This window comes from Mycteria americana, chromosome 1 (assembly GCF_035582795.1).
Source record: "Mycteria americana isolate JAX WOST 10 ecotype Jacksonville Zoo and Gardens chromosome 1, USCA_MyAme_1.0, whole genome shotgun sequence".
Taxonomy (NCBI): domain Eukaryota; kingdom Metazoa; phylum Chordata; class Aves; order Ciconiiformes; family Ciconiidae; genus Mycteria; species Mycteria americana.
The window spans coordinates 222,981,825-223,003,745 of NC_134365.1; the positions used below are offsets into that span (position 1 = coordinate 222,981,825).

The 21,921-nt window shown below is 48.7% G+C and overlaps 1 protein-coding gene across 6 annotated transcripts in view; it reads right to left on the reverse strand.

The window, feature by feature from the left end:
- DCHS1 (dachsous cadherin-related 1) overlaps positions 1 to 21,921 on the reverse strand; it is a 91,507-nt gene that overhangs the window by 51,100 nt on the left and 18,486 nt on the right. For 2 of the 6 annotated variants that reach the window (XM_075491477.1, XM_075491473.1), the window contains exon 2: positions 1,385 to 3,195. In XM_075491477.1, coding sequence (XP_075347592.1) covers positions 1,385 to 3,136 — 1,752 coding nt within the window. In that variant the 5' untranslated portion in view covers positions 3,137 to 3,195. Of the gene's footprint in view, positions 1 to 1,384; positions 3,196 to 3,289; positions 3,414 to 6,828; positions 7,271 to 7,540; positions 7,864 to 21,921 lie in introns of those variants that run through there. The other 4 variants (XM_075491474.1, XM_075491475.1, XM_075491476.1 and 1 more) reach the window with 4 other exon arrangements.

The window sequence follows — 21,921 nt, forward strand, 5'->3', positions numbered from 1 at the left end:
TCCCCCCAGATCTGCCCCATCCTAAACTTGCCCCTGCCCCATGTCCCTTCTCTATTCTACACCTGGCCCTTGCTCCCACCCAGTTCCTCCTTCCTCCCACAGTCTCCCCCACACTCCTACCCCCCCGTCCCCTGCATTCACCCACCCCACAAGCCCCTCTCCAGCACTCCCATCCCATACTGTCAGTCCCCTGCAATCACACACCCTACGTGGCCCACACGCTCATACCCCCATGCCCCAGCAGTGCACGCACAGTACATCCATAGACCAGTTTTTCTTGCCAGCTCCACTTCCTCCTCCAGGACCATCTGGAGGCCCTTTTCCCTGGCCAGGTTGCAGGACCTCCTCCTGCCTTGCTTCATGAGCCCCAGAATTTCTGCTCCCCCTTGCCCCCTCCTCCTGGCCCCATGGGCACTGCTCACCACCTGGCCCCAGAGCCCCTCATGGCCCCAGCCAGACATTCCAGTGCACCATGACTCCAGCAAAGAAGTGCCCCAAACTTCACAGGCGCTTGCCCTGACAGACAGTCTGGATGCTGCCTTGGTTGGCAGTGGCTTGCTGCATTACCGCACCAGCTCCCCACTGTCAGCCCCAAGCCCCACATCTCCCCATCCTGGCTCAGATGGGCTGCATCACCTGTCTCCAGCAACCAGGGCTCCAGGGCCTGAGCTGTGATTGAAACAGCAAATGCAGGGAACACAAAATACACAAAAATACAAGTGGCATCACTGGCACGTCTTGGAGTCTGCAGAACCTGTCAGAGGGGCAGCACCTCTCCAGGCCTCACCTGTGACCTCTCACTACATGAAGGCTGATGCAGCACGTGTCTCTCAGCTCAAATCCCACATGTGCTGTTTCCAAGGTAATATAACAATACCAATTGTGCATAATTAATGCTAATGTTCACAACCAGCCTTACAAACACTGATGAACTTAGGCTAATGACCTCACTGGGGGGAGAGAGAAGTTAGCAGCTTGGCTACAAGCAGCTTTGCAGAGGTCTTACCGATGTTTCTGAGCATCATTTTGAGTGTCCTGGCCTGCAAGGCAGCTCCACACTTGTGCAAGCAAGGCCTGGCACAGTGGGCCCCAATCCTAGCTGAGGTTAACACCATGCTTTGCACAAAGGACATCATCAAGGTGTGCCCATAGGATCAGTGATACCACCCAGTACTCACAGGCAGAAAGGGTGTAACAGTGCTCTGCCCCATTTCTGACACACACTGAGCACGGGGATCTCTGCGCTAGCATTCCTGCTGCAACCGTTGCCCATCTAAGCCATGACAACTGCACCAAACAGTCTTCAGTGGCAGGTCTCCCATCCCAAGCCTTGCACAGCCCTGGCCTGCCCTCCTGAAGCTCAGCTCCTGACAGTTGTACCTACCTGTAAGAAGCAGGTCCCAACAGGGGTGTTCTCCTTCAGGGACACATTGTAGAAATTACTCCTGAACACTGGCTCATTGTCATTGACATCCTGCAGGGACACATGCACCACAGCTGAAGAAGAGAGAGCAGGGGTTCCCCTGTCTGTGGCCAGCACAGTCAGTTGAGGCTGAGGATCCTTCTCATAATCCAGTGGGGCAGCGGTGGTGATAATACCTGTGGCAGGGTCAATGGCAAACCAGCTGGAGTGGGTGTCACGGCCATGCACGATACTGTACCGTACCTCCCCATTAGGACCCTGGTCCTTGTCACGAGCTGTCACCTGCAGGACGAAGCTGCCTGGGTACACAACCTCGGGGATGCTTTGTTTGTACTCCTGCTGGTCGAAGAGTGGAGGGTTGTCATTGATATCCATCACTTGCAGCACAAAGGCTGATTCTGCCCGGAGTGGGGGTGTTCCTGAGTCAGTAGCTGTCACCCGCAAATCATAGGAGTCTCTTTCTTCCCGATCCAGAAGCTGATCCACACAGATCAGGTAGATGATGTTGTCCTTGGTAGTGAGGGCAAACTTGCCATCACCTCCCTCCAGTGTGACATTGACATTGGAGTACTCGCCATAGTCTGGGTCGGAAACAGAGATGCGTGCCACATACTGGCCGGGCTGGGCTCCCTCAGAGATCTGAGGGGAGCCATCTTCGCTCAGGAAGATGATAGTCATGGTGGGCTGGTTGTCATTGTAGTCACGCACATGAATAGTGACAAAGGCTGTGGTGACCTCAGGATGGACAGCCTTATCCCTTGCCTGCACCACCAGCTCATGCACCTTCCTTACTTCATAGTCCAGACCCTTGTTGAGCTTGATGACTCCAGTCCGGGAGTCAATGGTGAAGTACTGGTCAGGATCGCTCTGCCGCCGGTTGATCTCATAAATCACATCCCCGTTGTCACCTTCATCTGCGTCAGAGGCAAAGACCTGCAGGATGCTGCTGCCAGGTTTCAAATTCTCTGAGATGAGAGTATGATAGCGGCTCTGGTTGAAGCTAGGAGCATTGTCATTGATGTCCTGGATGGACACATCCAGCGTCATCTGGGTACTCCGAGGAGGAGAGCCACCGTCATAGGCTTCCAACAGCAGTGAGTATGATGAACGGTTCTCCCGATCCAAGACATTGCTGACCACCAGGTCCAAATACAGGACCCCATTGGGTCCTCGACGTGTTTCCAGGCGGAAGGCCTGCCCCACATTCTCTCCCTTAATCACGTAGCCTTGCGTATTGAGTAGGCCACTGTCAGCATCAAAGGCTGGGTCCAAGGGAAATCTGCTGCCAATGGGTGTGTGCTCTGGGATCTGGAAGGTGCTGTGTTGCTTAGGAAAGGCTGGAGCATGGTCATTGATGTCATTCACTTGGATATTCACTTCTACTGTGATGCCCTCCGGGGTAACAGCAATGAAGCTGTAGCGGTCCCGAGTCTCTCGGTCCAGGACACGAGCTGTTTTGATGATACCGGTGTTCTCATCTATCCCCAAGTCAGTGGTAACACCGCTGCCCTCCTGTGCTGAGATGAAATACATGTAGGCACTAGTTCCAGGGGGCAGGCCAGCACTGATGTCCCCAATGATGGTGCCAGCTGGCTGCTCCTCATCTATTTGTAGATCCAGGGTGCCCAGGACGGCAGAGCCCTTCCCTGCTCTCAGGCCCCCAAGAATTAGCAGCTCCAGCAGAAGCATGGCTGACCCCTTCATCTGCTCCATTGCTAGTGACTTGCAGAGCAGAGGGTGGCTTGATCTCCTTTGCAGTGTGCACTTTAATCCTGCATGGAATGCAGACCAGAGGATGCTGGTTAAGAGGGAGCAGCAAAGGAAGGACAGAAAAAAACACATGGAGAGGGAAGGCCTGCCACGTACCTCCTGCCCAATTGCTCTGTATCACCTGTCCCTCAACAGGAGTGAAGGTGAAAATGTGTCAGAGCAGAGGGTGCCCAGAATGAAGGCCTGGGACAGCACCTAAAGTCAGCCAAGCAGGTCACACCTGACAGTGTGCAGAGGTTAGCAGCTAGTACCCTATCACATAGGCTATTTTCTACATAGTCAAGCATTCTTCCCACCCACCCACCCTCCTGGCAACACTGGAGCCAGCTGCCCTAGAGCACCGTGTTCCTGTGCCTTTTACAGATGAATGCTTCCTGTCAGGCTGAGAGAGGCTGTCTGCAAGACGACAAAGATTTTTGGACAAACAGCAGCCTAGCACCTCTCCACCCCGAAAAAAAGCTGTTCTCAAACTGGGAGAGAGCTCAACAAGTGACCGTGTTGAGACCCAACCCCCCCCCCCCCCCCGCCCCCCGCCCCCAGTAGCATGCCTTTCAGGACCACAGGGATATAGGTGCCAAAAAACCCATGAAGTGCAAATCTGGTGTCCCTGGGAGGGAGCAGCAGAACTGGAGCGGGCTTACATCCAGTGAACAATAAATCAGAATGGCTGTATTGCAAAGGATGTTCCCACAGCTGGGAATGCCCAGGATAAAATCAGCCAGGGCCCATTGTTTGGCCTGGCACAGAGATCTGTGGATGCCCCAAGCTGGTACCATGGAGGGTGGTGGCAGTACAGTAGGAACGCAGCAACTCCCTCTGAACTGCCAGCTGCTCTGGCTCCTTCCCGGTCCCACACCCTCCACTGCTCACTCTCCTCCTTTGTCTCCTTCTCACTGCTCCTTGCTCATTCTGGCTTCTTCACTCCATTTCCCCCTGCCGTAGCTTCATTTCACTGCAGCAGTGGGGGAGGGACGAGCAGGGAGGAGCAGCTCCCTGCAGCAACACCACTACTGGACACGCTGGACACGCTCCCAGTGCCCAAAGGCTGTCAGCCCCCCAGGGCTCTGCCCACCCTTCCAGTGCATAGCCAGAGAAACTCAGCAGTCAAGGGGCTTGTGAAGAACACCAGCCCCCAGTGCTGCTTTCAGCCCCCGGTAAACGAGGCTTAGTGGTCTGCAGGGATGGCGGCAGCATGAGCTCACACTTGGACTCTCTTGAAAGCATTTGCTGCTGGTCCCATAACCACACTCAGGAGCCGCTCATGTCAGACGCAGGACGGCAGGAACCTCCCTGTCTTGGGGGATGGAGGTGGCTGACATAGCCTAGTTTGGGGACTAAGAATGTCAGTCCTTGATCTAAAGAACCCTACAGCAGTGTTAACCCTTTCCAGGGGATGTAGGATGATTATTCCTGGGTCCTCTTTCCTACCTCGGGTCAGCTGTTTAGATTGGTTTTCTCTGTGGAAATCCTGGGTTAGTGACAGAAAGAAAAATATTAAAAAGTGTTTTCTACATATAAAGAAGTGTTTGTTTAATTCAGTGGGTATCCAGTGTCTGAGGTCTATGGCAAGTAAATCCACACACTCTTCTTGCACCTAGCAAGTATGAATCCTCATTATCTCTCAGGAGCAGAAGTCAAAAGAAGTTACTTTTATCCCTGTGGGCTTCTAGCTGGGGATCGGCACTAACTCAGTGGTCCTAGACAGGTCTATCTCTCTCTCTGTTGGAGCTAGTTAAATTTCTCCAGCTGGAGGGGTAACTGCATAACATCCAGAACATGCAGTGCTGGGGCAATGGGGTCCAAGTTTGCTTCTGTGATGAAACTGCACCATCCTAACTGTGACCTAGCTGCTCAGGTCATGGCAGAGGGTTTAAAGCCTTGGCAGGAGGTTAGAAAAAACTAAATAAAAAGGAGAGTAGAAAAACAAGGAGAGGGACAAGGCTCCCTGGGGCAATCTCAGTGGCTGAAGACAGGATGAAGCTGAAAGGTCTTGGGTAGTGCCTGGCACAGATCAGGGCACAGATATGAGGAAAAAAACCACCTGGTTTGATTAGTGATGTGGCTCTTGAGAAGCAGAAGGGAGTGCAGCAAGGCTTTGTGGGCTGCTGGCAGGGGGGAGGGAAACTTGAAAAGCTTATCTGGGGAGTGTAAAGAGGAGCTGAGAGCACTGGGGCAACCAGGGAACAGAAATTAGGGTCCTTGGGGTGGGGAACTGGTGATGAACATCTGTGTAAACTTCTCCCTTTCCATGCTCCCTGGATACAAGTGGGTAGCTGCAGAGCCTAGCTACCTCTTGGGTAAGAGATGCAACTGCCAGGTTGCCAGATTGTACCAGTCCAAGATGGGCAGAAGGCCATCCATGGTACTAGCAGCCCTCTGTTCCTATGAAGTTTGCAGGCTTGGGTCATAGAGGAGGACAACAGTGACCTCAGTGGATGCAGAGTCACCAAATCTGAACAGCTGCTTCCAATTAGCAGATATAGCTCAGCTCTAGGGGCTGGCTTGACTGGTCCAGGCCCAGCCTGTGTAATGTGAGCCAGACTGCCCTGCTCCCTCTCTGTCCCTCCCACCATTGGGCACTGAGTTCCCTAGTAAAAAATGGCAGCAGAATCCTCTGAAGAAAACTGCTAGCATGAGAATCTGTCCAGAGAGGCACTTGGGGTCCAGAGCCATAGTAAGGAGGTTGACAGGAAGGGCAGCTAAAATGGAGTGAGCTGCAATATACATAAGCATCTCTAAGTCTAGGGATGATAGGCCAGGGCACCAGGAGAGCCCAGCCTACACTTAGCAGATAAGTCATATTTAGAAAAAAAATATATGGAATTACAGAGGGACCACTGCATGCATCCCTGCCTGCCTGCCAGTGGCACCTCGCATCTCATGTCAGCCATGAGGAAGGGGAAGCAGCCCCACACCAGCCCCAGCAGAGAAGCTGGAAAGACAGCACCCACTGTGCATGCCGCAAACAGATGTCAGAGTGCTTGCTGTGCAAAAGCTCCATCAAAGCTGCAGATGCTGCTGATGCCATACCCAAAGTCTCACATGAGAGGCCATGACTCATGTAATGATGTTTTTTGAGACTCCAGTCCAGATGAGGAAGGATTCAGAAGCCCATTTAATCTTCGTTGAGCACCAATCACTGACCTGGAATATGCTTTTCCCTTCTACATTGACACAGATCTCTCTCTCTCAAGAGTTTCAGATTATCTTCCCTCAGAACCAGATACAGTCCAGGCTTGCCTGCAGTGCAGCCTTAGGCTAACAAACAACTCACTTTCAACCTCTACTTAGTCTGCCGCTACCTACAGTCATCTCCATGCCTCCTGGCCCTCCTACCACCTCCCACCTGGCCCTTCAGGACCAGCACCCTATTGCTCACTCCCAGCCCAGCCACACAGCCTTATTTCCCTCTGATATCAGCTCTGAGCAGTGGCCAGTGGTGGTGACCATCCTCTCATGAGGATGCAGTCAAGCTCCACTGCATCCCTGTGCATCCCATTTCTGTGCCACACCAGGGCTTCCTGCAGGCTGTCCTGTCTCTGAAAACACTTCCCTCACAAAGGAAACTCTGATAAAATTTCCTCACGCATTAGCCAGTTCCCACAATCCCAGCCCACATGCATCTCAGCACTGACCTGGCCCCTGCCATACTGTATGCCCATCGCAGAGGTGCTGCAGGGACTTGTCTGCTCCCTGTCCACTGGTGCCCCCAGGCTGTCAGGGTTCTCTCTCCCTCAGAGCTCCTGGGCAGCCCGGACCCCCTGGCTCTTGGGGCTCCCCGCCCCGCTTGCGGCTTCCCAGCCGTCGGGCCCACCGCCTGCTGGTGCTCCCTGTCCCCGTGCACAGCCACGTCCTCGGGCGCTCCCGGGCGCGCCGCAGACTGCAGGCTCCGTGCCGGAGCTCTGCCAGCCCCGTTCCATGCTCCGCTCGGGCCCGCAGCCCCCGCCCGGCGCCTCCGCGGCTCCTCTGCCGCGATCGCTGAGCGCCTGCCCCGCGGCGGGTCTGCCCCTGCGGCGGCACCCGCGGCGGCGGTCCCGCGCCCGCACCGTCCCGCTCGTCCGCTGCCAGCGCCGGCCCCACTGCCGTCGCGCCGCGGGCGAGGCCGGTACGGCCGCGGATCCGTGGTGCTGCGCCGCCGCGGACGCGCCCCCCCGCCCCCCCGCCCCCCCCGCCCCATTGTCTGCGCAGCGGAGGCAGAACAAAGCGCCCGGTCCCGGTCCTGGTCCCGGTCCCGCCCGGCCCGGCCCGGCCCGACCCGGCCCGCCGTGCGGCAATGCCGACGTGCGGAGCACCGGGCGAGGGCGGCAGGGCAGCAGGAGCGGGTCGGTCCCCGGCGCTGGCACTTACACCGTGCGTCCCGCGCTGGCGGCGCTCACATCCCGTAGGATCCGGCCCCGCCAAGACGTCCCGCAGTCGCTCCGGTACCCCGGTGCTCCGGTGCCGCGGTCGCTTCGGTACCGCTGGCCGCTCCAGTACCCCCAGCCGCTCCGGTACCCCCAGCGCTCCGGTGCCCTCCTGTGCCGGGGCTGCCCCGGTGTTTCGGTGTGCCGGCCTCCCGGTGCCGCGGCCGCCCCGGTGCCGCGGTCGCCCCGCGGAGTGCTCGGCGGCAGGCGGCGGGTCGGCGCTGGCTCGGCGCGGAGGCTCCTGCTGAAACCCGACCCAGCGCCGCCCTCAGCCCCCCGCTCCCCCCACCACCCCCATCCCCGCCCCGCCACCGGAGCGCGCCGGCAGAGCGCGGCCCCGGAGCGGCTCCGGGCAGGGGTTCGGGGCGATGGGACGGCGTGGCGGGGCACGAAGGGGCAGTGAGCAGCGTCGGGGAGAAGGCCGGCACGGAGAGGGAGGAAGGGCTGGAGCCGGGGTAAAGAGGGATGGGGAGGAAGCAATGGGCGCCGGGAATCTGGAGAAATGGGAAGGGGTAGGCAAGAGCAAGAGGCAGGGCAGTGGTGGGACTGGACAGGGCAAGGAGAGGGCTGGGCAGGAGATGGAGGGAGGCTGTGGGTGACATTGGGGGCATGTGGGGACACGATCACAGAGGCACAGCCCATTCTCTGCTCTCGACCACAGTTCCTTCCTAAGCCTAGAGCCCAGAGTCCAAGTACCTGTAACCTGCCAACACCTTGACTCACATCAGGGTTTTTAATGTCCAGGCTGGAAGGTACTCATCTGTAGTGCCTGCACTGCAAGTGATTGGGGCCCCACCAGTCTATACTAAGAGACAAACCAAGACTCTGGTGAGTGACTGTCTAGGCTTCTCCACCAGTGGCTGGATCCCTGGCTCAGCTTGGCCACTCAGACTGGTTTCCTCTGCTCCAGACAGGCCAGGTCACAGCAGTATTGGTGTGTCTGTTGGGGACCACTCAGCCTCCAGACCAATAATCACTGCTGGGCCTTCTTTTATTTCTTAGTAGAGAAACTGCCATTGACTACTGGCTGTGATGGTCCATTGCTAAGATCAGGTGCTATAAAGGCCACAGCTCAGTCTGCTTCATCAGGAAAATGTCTAGGTTCTTCCATCAGTGATAATCAATTCAAATAGAGAATGAAATCATAGAATCATAAAATGGTTTGGGTTGGAAGGGACCTTAAAGATCATCTAGTTCCAACCCCCCTGCCATGGGCAGGGACACCTTTCACTAGAATGTGGACCACCACACTCATTTTATAGAGAAGGAACCCTTCAAGATTTGCATGTCTGCATCTCTTCCTGAATACCACATAGGCTGAGCTGGATTTAGAAATAAAAAGTAACTCTGGATTACTTTTACTGATCTAAAAGTACCCTGGAGAAACCAAATCCTTTTGACCCTGAACAGCACATCTTACAATTCTTATAATAAATTCACCAAGCTATAATATATTCAGTTTATTTCCTCTTACATCTATCTTCAGAAGGTCACAGGAAGGCAGGAAAAAAGTTCACAAGGGGGGAGTGAGGATGATAAAGGTCCAGATCAGCTTCAATCCATGGAACAATTTAGTCTCCATTCTGGAAAGGAGACGAACAAGGGAAATGGGGAAGAGGACAATGAAATCATGAGTGGTCTGTGGAAGTGGTTTTGTTAAGCTCTGTGGAGCTGATTTTGTCCACTGTGCCTTTTAATGTAAAAGAGGCATGAAATGAGGCTGACAGAAGCCAAGATCAAAACAAACAAAAGAAGGTGTGGTACTTCATGTGAGAGGCTGTGGACCTGGGCAACTTCTTGCCATAGAATGCTGTGGATGCTCGAAATTTACATTGGCCCAAGAGGTCCCTGGATTAGTTCACAGAAGAGAAATCCTTTGAGGGTTCCTGAATAGAGGAAACCACCTCCAACTCATGAACTCATGTGAGTCACAAAGAGTTGGGTCTGGAGGTGTACTTAGGTGAAACATTGTGTATGCTTCTCCCATTCTTCCACACCTTCCTGTGCATCCACTCGTAGCCACTGTTGGAGCCTGGGCCTGGGCTAGAGGGAGTCTTGAGCTTACTCCCAGTGAGATGGTCCTTATGATCTTGTGTCTGTTCCAGTTTTAACAATGACATTCCAGCCTTGATTTAGCTATCGTGCCTCTATTTCTCTTTATTTTTGTCTACAATTGTTTTTTCTTACATTACCTTATTCCCTCCCAGATATTTTCAGAAACAGCAGTAAGCGTATCATTCAGCTTCTCTTCTTCTAAATGAAACAAACCTCATGCTCTTATGCTTATCTTATGATCAGCTATCCGTTGCTGTTATCCTAGTTGCTCTTCCATATGTATGTCTTCTAGTTTAAATTAATGTCTCTTTAATACAGCAGATCAGAATTCCCACTGTGTTCTGAAGAAATGTCATCTGCACCTTATAGAAAAGCATTTAAGGGAAGGCTTCCTTTCTCTACTGGAAATGTCTTGCTTGCTGTACTTAGGGATGACATTTGCTTTTTCATAGTTGCATCATCTTACTATCTTACATGTGACTCACACACAGGTATTCTTCCCCTTCTGTGGTTTCTAACTAGGGTCATTTCTAGCTTCTGGCCAAATATTTTCCAATACATTGCTAAGACCAAGGTCCACAATGTGATTTAGGCATATACTCTCCATGGTTTCTAATACCTTGGTATTTGTGGCAACGTCTTTATTGATATGGGTTCAAACACATTAACTTTTACTTTTTGATAGATTAATCAAATACGTAGGGCTGATGGTGCTGAAAGATGTTGTTGATGTGATCACAAGGTTGCTGTCCATTATATATAAAAAATTGTGCCTTTGGAGAAGTCCTTGATGACTGGAAATAAGCTAATAGAGCTGGCAGATCTTTAATGACACTTTCCATAGAGCACGAGCTGTCAACCCCCATGTGTAAGGAATCAGGAAAGGAAGGCAAGAGACCAGCATGGCTAAGTAAAGACCTGCTGGTCAAACTAAAGGGCAAGAAGGAAATGCACAGGCAGTGGAAGCAGGGACAGATATCCTGGGAAGAGTATAGGGACCTTGCCCGGTTGTGTAGGGATGGGCTCAGGAAGGCCAAGGGGCAGATGGAGCTGAACTTGTAAAGGGATGCAAAGAATAATAAGAAGGGCTTCTATAGGTATGTCAGCAAGAAAAGGAAGGTCAAAGAAAGTGTACCCCCTCCCCCCAATGAACATGACTGGCAAACTGGTAACACCAGATGAGGAAAAGGCTGAGGTACTCAGCCTGTTGCAGATGACACCAAGCTGGGCAAGAGTGTTGATCTGCTTGAGGGTAGAAAGGCTCTGCAGAGGGATCTGGGCAGGCTGGATCAAAGGGCCAAGGCCAATTGTATGAGATTCAACAAAGCTAAGTGCTAGGTCCTGCAATTGGGTCACGACAACCCCATGCAATGCTACAGGCTTGGGGAAGAGTGGCTGGAAAGCTGCCCGGCAGAAAAGGACCTGGGGGTGCTGGTCAACAGCTGGCTGAATATGAGCTGGCAGTGTGCCCAGGTGGCCAAGAAGGCCAATGGCATCCTGGCTTGTATCAGAAATAGTGTGGCCAGCAGGAGTAGGGAAGTGATCATCCCCCTGTACTCGGCACTGGTGAGACCGCACCTCGAATACTGTGTTCAGTTTTGGGCCCCTCACTACAAGAGAGACATTGAGGTGCTGGAGCGTGTCCAAAGAAGGGCAACGAAGCTGGTGAAGGGTCTAGAGCACAAGGCTGATGGGGAGCGGCTGAGGGAGCTGGGGTTGTTTAGCCTGGAAAAAAGGAGGCTGAGGGGAGTCATTGTTCTCTACAACTACCTGAAAGGAGGTTGTAGCGAGGTGGGGGTCGGTCTCTTCTCCCAAATATTGCTCCCAATAGCAATAGGATGAGAGGAAATGGCCTCAGGTTGTGCCAAGGGAGGTTTAAATTGGTTATCAGGAAAAATTTCTTCACTGAAAGGGTTGTCAAGCATTGGAACAGGTTGCCCAGGGAAGTGGTTGAGTCACCATCCCTGGAGGTATTTAAAAGACATGTAGACGTGGCACTTAGGGACATGGTTTAGTGGTGGACTTGGTAGTGTTAGGTTTACAGTTGGACTTAAGGATCTTAAAGGTCTTTTCCAACCTAAACAATTCTATGATTCTATGATTCCTTGATTCTACTCAACAACATTTTTGCCTCAGTCTTCACTGGCAATCTCTCTTCCCACACCTCTTGAGTGGATGGACCTCAAGGCAGGGACTGGGGAAGCAAAGTCCATCCCACTGTAAGAGAAGATCAGGTTTGAGACCACCTGTGGAACCTGAACATACATAAGTCTATGGGACCTGACAAGATGCATCCCAGAGTCCTGAGGGAATTGGCTGACGTAGCTGCCAAGCCACTCTCCATGATATTTGAAAAGTCATGGCAGACAGGTGAAGTCTCAGGTGACTGGAAAAAGGGAAACATTGCACCCATTTTTAAAAAGGGTAGAAAGGAGGACCCTGGGAACTACCAACCTGTCAGCTTCACATCTGTGCCTGGGAAGATCATGGAACAGATCCTCCTAGAAGCTATGCTAGAGCACATGGAGGACAGGGAGGTGATTCAAGACAGCCAACATGGCTTTCCCAAGGGCAAGTCCTGTCTGATCAACCTAGTGGCCTTCTATGATGGAGTGACTATATCCACCTACTTGTAGACAAGGGAAGAGCTACTGACGTCATCTATCTGGACTTCTGTAAGGCCTTTGACATGGTCCCCCACAACATCCTTCTCTCTAAATTGGAGAGATATGGATTTGATGGATGGACTATTCAGTGGATAAGGAATTGGCTGGATGGATGCATGCAGAGAGTAGTGGTCAACAGCTAAATATCTGGATGGAGATCAGTGACAAGTGGTGTCCCTCAGGGGTCCGTATTAGGACCAGTACAGTTTAATATGTTCATCAATCACATAGACAGTGGGATTGAGTGCACCCTCAGCAAATTTGCAGATGACACGAAGCTGAGTGGTGCGGTTGACACGCCTGAGGGACAGGATGCCGTTCAGAGGGACCTGGGCAAGCTTGAGAAGTGGGTCCACGTGAACCTCATGAGGTTCAACAAGGCCAAGTGCAAGGTTCTGCACTGGGTCAGGGCAAGCCATGGTATCAATACAGGCTGGGGGATGAAGGGGTTGAGAGCAGCCCTGCGGAGAAGGATATGGGGATACTGGTGGATGAAAAACTGGACATGAACCAGCAATGTGCAGTTGCAGCCCAGAAAGCCAACCATATCCTGGGCTGCATGAAAAGAAGTGTGGCCAGCAGGTCAAGGTAAATAATTCTGTCCCTCTACTCCATTCTGGTGAGACCCCACCTGCAGTACTGTGCCCAGCTCTGGAGTCCTCAGCACAGGAAAGACATGGACCTGTTGGAGTGGGTCCAGAGGAGGGCCACAAATATTATCAGAAGCTTGGAACACCCCTTCTATGAGGACAGGCTGAGAGAGAGTTGGGGTTGTTTAGCCTAGAGAAGAGAAGGCTCTGGGGCAACCTTATTGCGGCCTTCCAGTACTTAAAGGGGGCTTATAAGAAAGATGGGGACAGACTTTTTAGCAGGGCCTGTAGTGATAGGACAAGGGGTAATGGTTTTAAACTAAAGGAGAATAGATTCAGACTAGATATAAGGAAGAGATGTTTTACATTGAGGGTGGTGAAACACTGGAACAGGTTGCCCAGAGAGGTGGTAGATGCCCCATCCCTGGACACATTCAAGGTCAGGTTGAATGGGGCTCTGAGCAACCTGACCTAGTTGAAGATGTCCCTGATCGTTGCAGGGGAGGATGGGCTAGATGACCTTTAAAGGTCCCTTGCAGCCCAAACCATTCTATGATTCTAATATTACACTCACCTTTAAGAAAGGCAAGGAGGAATTCAAGAGAACCATCAGTTTCTCAGGGTCATCTCTGTACCCAGAAAATTAATGGACCATATTCTCTCAGAATCCATTTCTGAATATATGGAGAACAAGGAGGCAATCAGGAACAGTCAGCATAGATTTAGCAAGCACAAATTGTGCTTGACCAGCCTGATTAACTTCTCTGACAAAATGACTGGCTATATGAAGGGAAAGCGGTGGATGCAAGGTGCCTTGACAGCCTTGACAGTGGCTCCCACAGAATTTTCATTTATAACCTGAGGAAGTATGGGCTCAATGAATGGAGCATTAGGTGGGCTGAAAACTGACTACACCTCTGGGCTTAAAGGGTAGTGATTGATGACTCAATATGGGGTTGGTGCCTGGCAGCCAACAAAGTACACCAAGCATTGATTTGGGAGCCAATACTGTTCAGTATCTTCATTAATGTTCTATGATGACACAGGGAAAGTTTGCAGATGACACTAGGAGGGGTGGCTGTTATGTTGCATGGCAGAACTTAGGTCCAGCGAGATGTCTAGAGACTCAAAGAATTGGATCAGCAGAAACCTCATGAAGTTCAAAAAGGAGAAGTACAAAGTTCTGCACCTGAGGCAGAATAACCTCCTAATTGGTACAGGTTGGGAACCAACTGGCTGAGTTACAGTTGTGCTGAAAAGAACGTGGAGGTAGGAGTGGACACTGAATTAAGAGTCAATAGTATGCTCTCATTGCAAATAAGGCAAACAACTTACTGCACTACATTAGAAGGGTGAGCAGCAGCTCAAGAGAAATAATTATCCCCCTCGACTTGAGAGGTGGTGAAGCCACACCTGGAATCCTATGTACATTTTTGGCTCCCCCTGTTCATGAGGGATATGGAAAAACTGTAGGAGATAGGTAGAGGCCTGGCACACATGACTGATTTATAAAGAGAAACTGAGAGGCTGGGCTTGCTCAGTATGGTGATGAGTAGGCTAAGGGGCTTTTTAATGGCATCCTACTGCTACTTGAAGGATAGGTTAAAAAGATGATGGAACCAAAGGCTACTATGTAGTAGCAGACAATAGAACAATAACAATGGCCACAATTACAGTTTGGGAGATTCAGAGTGAACATTAGGGAAATTTTTTTTCACCAGGAGAGTAGTGTAGCACTGGAAAAAGCTACTCACAGAGGCTGTGAATCTTGGCCCCTAGCAAGTTTTCAAGGCTGATCTGACCTAGTATTGTTGACAGTCTGTCTTCAAATGAGAGGTTGGACTAGGTATCTCTGGACACCCATTTTAACCATGAAGGGCTGTCTATGAACCTATGAATTTCATTCAATTTCTGTTATGCTATTCCTTAATAATAGCTTTTTGCTATTATGATGTTCTGGTCACTCTCTATACTCACAATGCCTCTTTACTTTGTGTCACTGATCAACCTTATCAGTATACTTTTTTTTCTGAGATCTTTACTGAAAAAAATTAAATAGATTAGCTCCAAAACTGATCCTTGAAAAGACTGTGCATTTCCTCAAGCATAAAACTTCTGATTTACTGGTAATATTTTTTTTTTTTTTTTGCCAGTCTTGCTCATCTTACAGTGTTAGTATTCATTTCTGTCTTCTCTATTTGAATAAATAATTTCTCATGTGTTACTGTAGCACTGCAGTTCAGATAGTCTTATGAATCTTTTTTCCTGACCTCAAAAAAAAATCACTTATAAAGAAAGTTGTGTAATGTGCTAGTCTGGCATGATTTGGCAAACTTACTGCATTTGATCACATCTGCCATTTATTGTCATGTTTTCAAATTATCATTTCCCTTTAAAACCTACTTTGAATCCTTTGTACTACTGCAAGCAATCTGCATTTTCCTAGGTCATTCACTTCAGTGCTCCTTTCTTCAGTATCTGGGATGTTTGTTATTCTTCAGCCCCATGGCATCACCCCAGATCATTAAACAACCCTCCTCTCAGACTTGCAATTTGTACTCAAGTGCTGCCCCTACTTAGAGATGGAAATTAGTGGATTTCTTTTGGTCTCCTAGTAAATTCTAATTTACTATATATTCTTGGAGCCCCTTGGCAAGAGAGGGGAGAACAGATCCATATCATGTGCTTGGACGTTCAGAGAGATCTTGGACAGTCTTTCTGACTTGCAAGTATCTTTGAAGCTGTATGTGGACTGGTAGAAAAATGTAAGTCAAGCTATGCCTTGTAAGAACAACTAAGACACAGAAACAAGAGCAGAAATATGCTATTGAACTATTCAGGGCAGAAGGTTACTGGTAGTAGTAAAGGTTGGGACAGGACTGCAAGGCTCCCAGCTGTGTCATGCCTTTTGATAGAATTATTAATGATATGGAGACCAGAGTATGGAAAAAGGCACAAAATTTTAAGATGATTGAGTTCTTTGGATTAATCAGTGCTTTGGTGAACTGCGGAAATTGAAATCACATAGGAGCTGGTGAAACATGGCAAACTGGAGTCAGTAGTGACCAAAGCATAGCTGGGAGGCAGCACAGAAAACATGCTCTCTGCATGCTTTGTGTTTCCCTAGATCTACAGGCAAATACTGCAATGTAATGGGATGTTGTGCTCTCTCGCATGTTGGTATTCTGCCACCACAATGACCCTGATCCTGGAGTCATGCACATCCCCACCCAGACTGGACTTTGCATGTTCCCACCCTCATCCCTAGCAGGTGGGAAATGGTCTGGCAGTTTAGCACCTTCCTTCTAGATGGCATCTTGCTCCTGAACTGGATAGGAGCAATCTGGCAGGTAGCCCAGCAGGACTAAGTTTCTCAGAGGCTTCCCCTCTTGCAGGCTGGAGTCTGGCTCAAAAGTCCCAAACAGGAAATCCTTCTAGGATGTGCTTAGGCTCTGATTCCCGGATGTTCACAGCAAGCAAAGGCTTCCTGCATTCAGAATGGAGGTAAAAATAAAACAAGGCAGGCACCTGCTAGGAACGTACATGGCCGGGGCTGGGCAGGGCTGGGTGGGGGGAGGGAGGGAGGGAAGTCAGGGGACAGATCTCCCGAAGACAGTAGTAAGTTTTTTTGGGTGAGATCCCAAGTTTGCCTCTGCCATTTGGAATGCCCTTGAAATCCATGAAATATAGAGAAAGAGTTGCAAGATCATTTCACCTAGCAAATGGAGCTGGTACCTCAGCTTTGCAGCTCTATATTCACAGCCTGGTCAAAAGGAAATGCTGCTAGTGCACTGCTGCTGTATATGGCCTGAGTAGATAGCTGTGAACCTTACAGTGGAAGCGTTCTTCTAAATCTCCTGCTTGTCTAGATGGATGCAGAGCTCCTGTCACATAAAGTTCTTACAACAGGCATATTTCTATGCTATAGGGTTTGTTCATGAGCAGCCTGGAGCCCTGAATGTAAGGTCCTCTCCCTGGGCCGCATGTGATCGATGGTTTTAAGGTAGACCAGGTAAAGTTCATGGCTTCTGTTAATTTGTTTATGAGAATGTTTACAATCTTGGAAATTTGGTGTAGCTCTGGCAGTGTTGGAAGCAGCTGGACTGAGCAGTGGTCTTAACATCACACTTATGCTACATCATGCTTGAAGTAAGGATGCCCAGCAATCACCTCCCCTTGCTTCCCATCTTTCTCACGGTAGCCTGGTAAGGACTCCCACAGTCTATTTTCCAGGGCGCTATCTAGAACAGTCCTAAATGCCCTGAACACTTGATTGTCAACCTTGCTTCCTTTTTTAGAGAAATTCTCTAGCACAGTAAAACCTGTGAAATAGTTGGGCTTAAAATGTTGCTCCTTGCTACCTCCTTGTCTTGAACTTACATTATAACACGCATCTAGCAGGCTGGGAGTCCCACTGCTCATTGTGTCATCTGTCCCAGCCCTTGACTTCTTCTTAATTTTGCCAGTTTCTTGCATTCCCAACTAGAAGCTCTCTTGTAATTCAGCTTGGGACTTCTCAAACAGCTCATTTGGTATTATTTTAAGTTATAGCAGCATCTAAAGGTTAAGACTTCAAGTGCAGCAATAAGACAATTCATGCCCGGAAGACAAAATAATCAAAAGTGAAGATAAGTAGGGAGATACAACAAAGAGCATGGAAGGATAAGGCTACAAGTGAGATGAAAGTTATATTCTTTGCCAGTACTTTCTAAACAGCATAGCATAGGCAGATTTTAAACAGAAAAAAAATCTAGGGCTGTCAGCTGCTTCATTCCCATACCTCAAAGAGGGTTCACTTGCACCCAGAAGCTCCTGTCATGCTCATCATATGAGCACCTAACTAGTTCTTAAAGTCCTCCCATAATGAAGAATTCATAAACCTGCCAGTCAATCTATTCAGTGCTAAATTTTCTTTGCTATTATTTAAACCCATTATTTCTTGTACTGTCATGAACACTGGAAATAGATTGTTCTCTTTGCAACTGTCTTTTACAAATCAAGGTGGTTATCATATCTTCTCACTCTTCTTTAAGCTAAACTGCCTCAGAGCATTTAATCTTTCCGTCTTGTATTTTCTCAACCTCTAATCATCTCCTCTGGACATTCTTAGATTTGTCTACATTCTCTGAAGTGCACTGACTAAGACTGGACACAGTACTGTGGCTAAGGGCCTTATCATAGCAAAGCAGAGCCAGAAATGTTACTTCATGCATCCTGCAAGTCATATTCCTGTTTATACCATCTCATATGATGTTATTTTGTTTTTGCAACATGCCCTCAGCTGATTCATATTCAACCTACAGGCCACTATAAACTAAACACGGAGAACTACTGTATAGACTGTTGTTTCTCAGTCTCTATCTGTATAGCTTATTATTCCTGCCAAGCGGATAATCTTCCTACCAAGGAATAATAATAATTTTAATATTTCTATCAATGTTCTTTAGCATCTTGACTAATAATCTGCAAGGAAGTATGAACTGACTAAACAGAAGCACACAGAACAATAGGGAAATCATAGTACTGCAGCTTTAGTGATGTAAATTTAATGTTCAGTAATTATAAAGACTGTAGAAAACTCAAAGGGGTCAGAGAAGAGTGACAAGAATGAGTCAAGATCCATAGAACAAGTTTCCACATGGACAGCTTCAGAAAAATTTAAAAAATAGGTGATTTCTAAGGATCTGTAAGAAAGAAAATTTTTAATTGTGTATAATGTTTCAATCTAGCAAATGAAGGCAGAACAGAAGCAATGGGGTGGAACTGCAGTTATACAAACTAAAAGTAAAGAGCAACAGTTCAATGGAAAGAGGAAGTAATCACTAGAATAACTAAGAAAAAGGTGTAACAGATTCCTAGCAGTCAAGGTTGTCCATCTTCAGCTGGACAGGGTGCTGGGCCATCTTGTCTAGACCATGCTTTTGCCAAGAAAGGTTGGACCAGATGATCCTTGAGGTTCTGTCCAACCTGGTAGTCTGTGAATCTATGATCTTTCTCAAGAGATGTGCTAGCTCAGCGAAAGTTATAGGGTTTGAAAGAGGAGTCTCTCCCTGAGGTTCTGTCAGCTTTGTGATTCCCAAAAGTCACAGACAGTATCACCCAGTCCTAGTGTCTGAACTGCCCTCTGAATCTGTGTGCTGCTTGCCCCATTAAACTCTTCCCAAAGAGATGGCTGAACTGTCTCAAACCAAGGAATGATTTTTAGTATGAGAAAAGGGAATGAGAGAATGATGAGAAGGAAACCATCTAATATGTTTTAGTCTGTGATCCAAGACAAAACTGAAATCAACATTTCCAGAGAAGGGAGTCGACTGAGCTGAGCCCTGTGCTACTGACTGCTCTACTTCCTGTCCTGGCTTCTTCCATCCTCCTCTTCTGGAATCTCTTCATCCACATTTCTGCAGCAGGGTGACCTCATTTGGCAGTGGCCTCTGCAAGCATACACTGACTAAAGCGCACCATTCTCATAGGTGCCTCTTAGAAAGCTGCTCACTAAGGCCTGGACTTCCTCCCTGGTAGCAAACAAGTCTCCTTCTGTTCCCCCGAAAATCAGCTGGGAGGAAGTGAGATGGGGAGGTGGTTTCCGAAATACTGTGGATTGTGATTACAGACATAGTCTCAGAATCCATGGGGTGGGGGTGGGGAGCACAGGAGCTGCATGGGGAATCCAGATTATTTTCGTGTGAGGTGAACATGTGCCTTTGATCAACAGTGTTCACAAACAGATACAAGCCTGATGGCAAAGGGCCTGCTGGTGTTTTGTAACAGGAAGAAAACAATTTGAGGAATATCCCTTCCCAAAGAACATAGCTTTTGCTTTGGAGGAGCTTTCTATATATAGTGAGGTGATTATTTCAGAATGGAAAATGTTTGCTCAGGAAGGAAAGGCTCTGAGATCAGCAGAGTCAAGTCTCACCCACATGCTGTCGATGCCATTGGACTCTTCTGCCTAGCAGCAAGGAACTGGGAGGAGTCTGCAGGGGCGATGGGACTGTCCAGGAATCACCCATCTATACCTGAGTTCTCCCCAAAGAACTCGGGTTCAAGCTCTGGTCTGTTACAGAGGGGTTGAAGTAAGATCTGAAGTAAGATCTAATGATTCCTCCAGGAAAAAAGAAAAATGCAGATGATCTGACCTTCTTTTTGCCTTTGACAAGTTTATCATCCACAACCGATGCACACTGGGATGCAACAAGATATCCCACAAATACACTACACTCCTGTACGTGCCAGCAGGCAATTTGGCAACAATGTGCACACTGACCAAACAGTCCGTGCTAAACATGCTGCATGCATATATAAGAGCCGAATTGCACTAAATATACCTGGCACAAACAGACACGGGAAGCTGTCGTTCTTAAACTGGAGAGGATGACACAAACAGACAGACATTCCCTCTGCCCCCCCCCGCCCCCGAAGGAAGGCACGAACTGGTGTCATACAGCTCCATCTAGTGGAAGTTTATGTATTACACAATCTTAATCTTAGGAATATCGGTTATTTGTGTTGTAGCATTGCTTATGAGTCCCAGATACAGACCAGTATGTGTGCTAAACTTATCGCGTTTAAATTATTTAAAAACCCGAAAAAAATCATTAACTTGCAGTTTAAGCTGCTATGATGCACATAACTTGACAAAGATGTTACCATTAGGTAACATCAAATGCTCTAATCCAAGTCACAATCCAGAAACTTCCCATAGGTTAAAAATGCACATATAAGCCTACCACACACTTTAAAAAGTTACTCAGACCTCCAGGTTAAATCACAGCTGCATAGCTCCTCCAATAGCAGAATCAAGCTATAAACAACCACTTAGTTGATTCTGCTTTACATAACCCTTAAGGGCCATAACTGACCTAGCAGAAGGAAGAGAGCAAGTTTCATTTATGAGTCAACTTAATGATTCTTAAATATCTAAAAATAACTCAGGCCACTGTGAGGCACTGTGAGATGGAAGAAGGGACAGGTAACCTAGGAGGAATAGAGATGTTATCCAAGCAAGCAGATATGGGGTAGGGAAAACCAAAGCCCACCTGGAGTCAAATCTGGCAAGAGATGTGAAGTGCAACAAGAGAGGCTTCTGCAGGTATATCAGCAGCAACAGGAAGACTAAGGAAAATGCAGGCCCACTGCTAAATGGGGAAAGCACCCTGGTGACAAGGGACACAGAAAAGCAGCCTTCAGGAATCCCAGGCCCCTAAGACCGAAGGAAAACTCTGGAGCAAGGAAGACTTACCCTCAGTGGAGGAGGGTCAAGTTAGGGACCACTTTTAGCAGACTGGGCTTACACAAGTTCACAGGACCTGAAAGAATGCACCCACAAGTGGTGAGGGAGCTGGATGACATCATTGCGAGACCACTCTCGATTACCTTTGAAAGGTCATGGTGACTGAGGGACGTTCCTGGGGACTGGAAGACAGAAAATATCACTCCTATCTTCAAGAAGGGCAAAAAGGAAGATCAGTCAGCCTCACCTCAATTTATTATAGACAGAGAATTATATAGACATGCCCCATTTTTTCCACCTTTCCTCACTGCATCCCCCACCTCATGGACACTGTCAGTAGAGCACATCAGAGACGTTTTATAGTATTGCCTAATGAATGTCTGGAAAGTGTTTAGATTTTGTAAGGAAGGCAATTATAAATGCTATAAACTGGAAATTGTACCTCATCTGCCTTGTGTGCCTGTGACCTGAAGGCAATTTAGTGGCTGCCAAAGACTTCCATCATCAATCATAGATAGGATCTTTCCATGTTCATGTTCATCAAAGAGAGTATCACAGAAGAGAAAAGGATCATAATCTTTGAAATGTTAAATTTTCAATTGAAAGTCTTTTTGTATGTTTTAACAGAATCCTGTGTTTCAATTTGACATTGTCAATGAGGTGGGATACCTTAAGGAACAGTGGAAAAAGTGGGTTATGTCCATATAATTATTCTCCATAATAAATGAAGAAGTGAAGGAAAAAACAGGAAATAGAGAAGTGAAGGAAATAATGCTGAAAAATG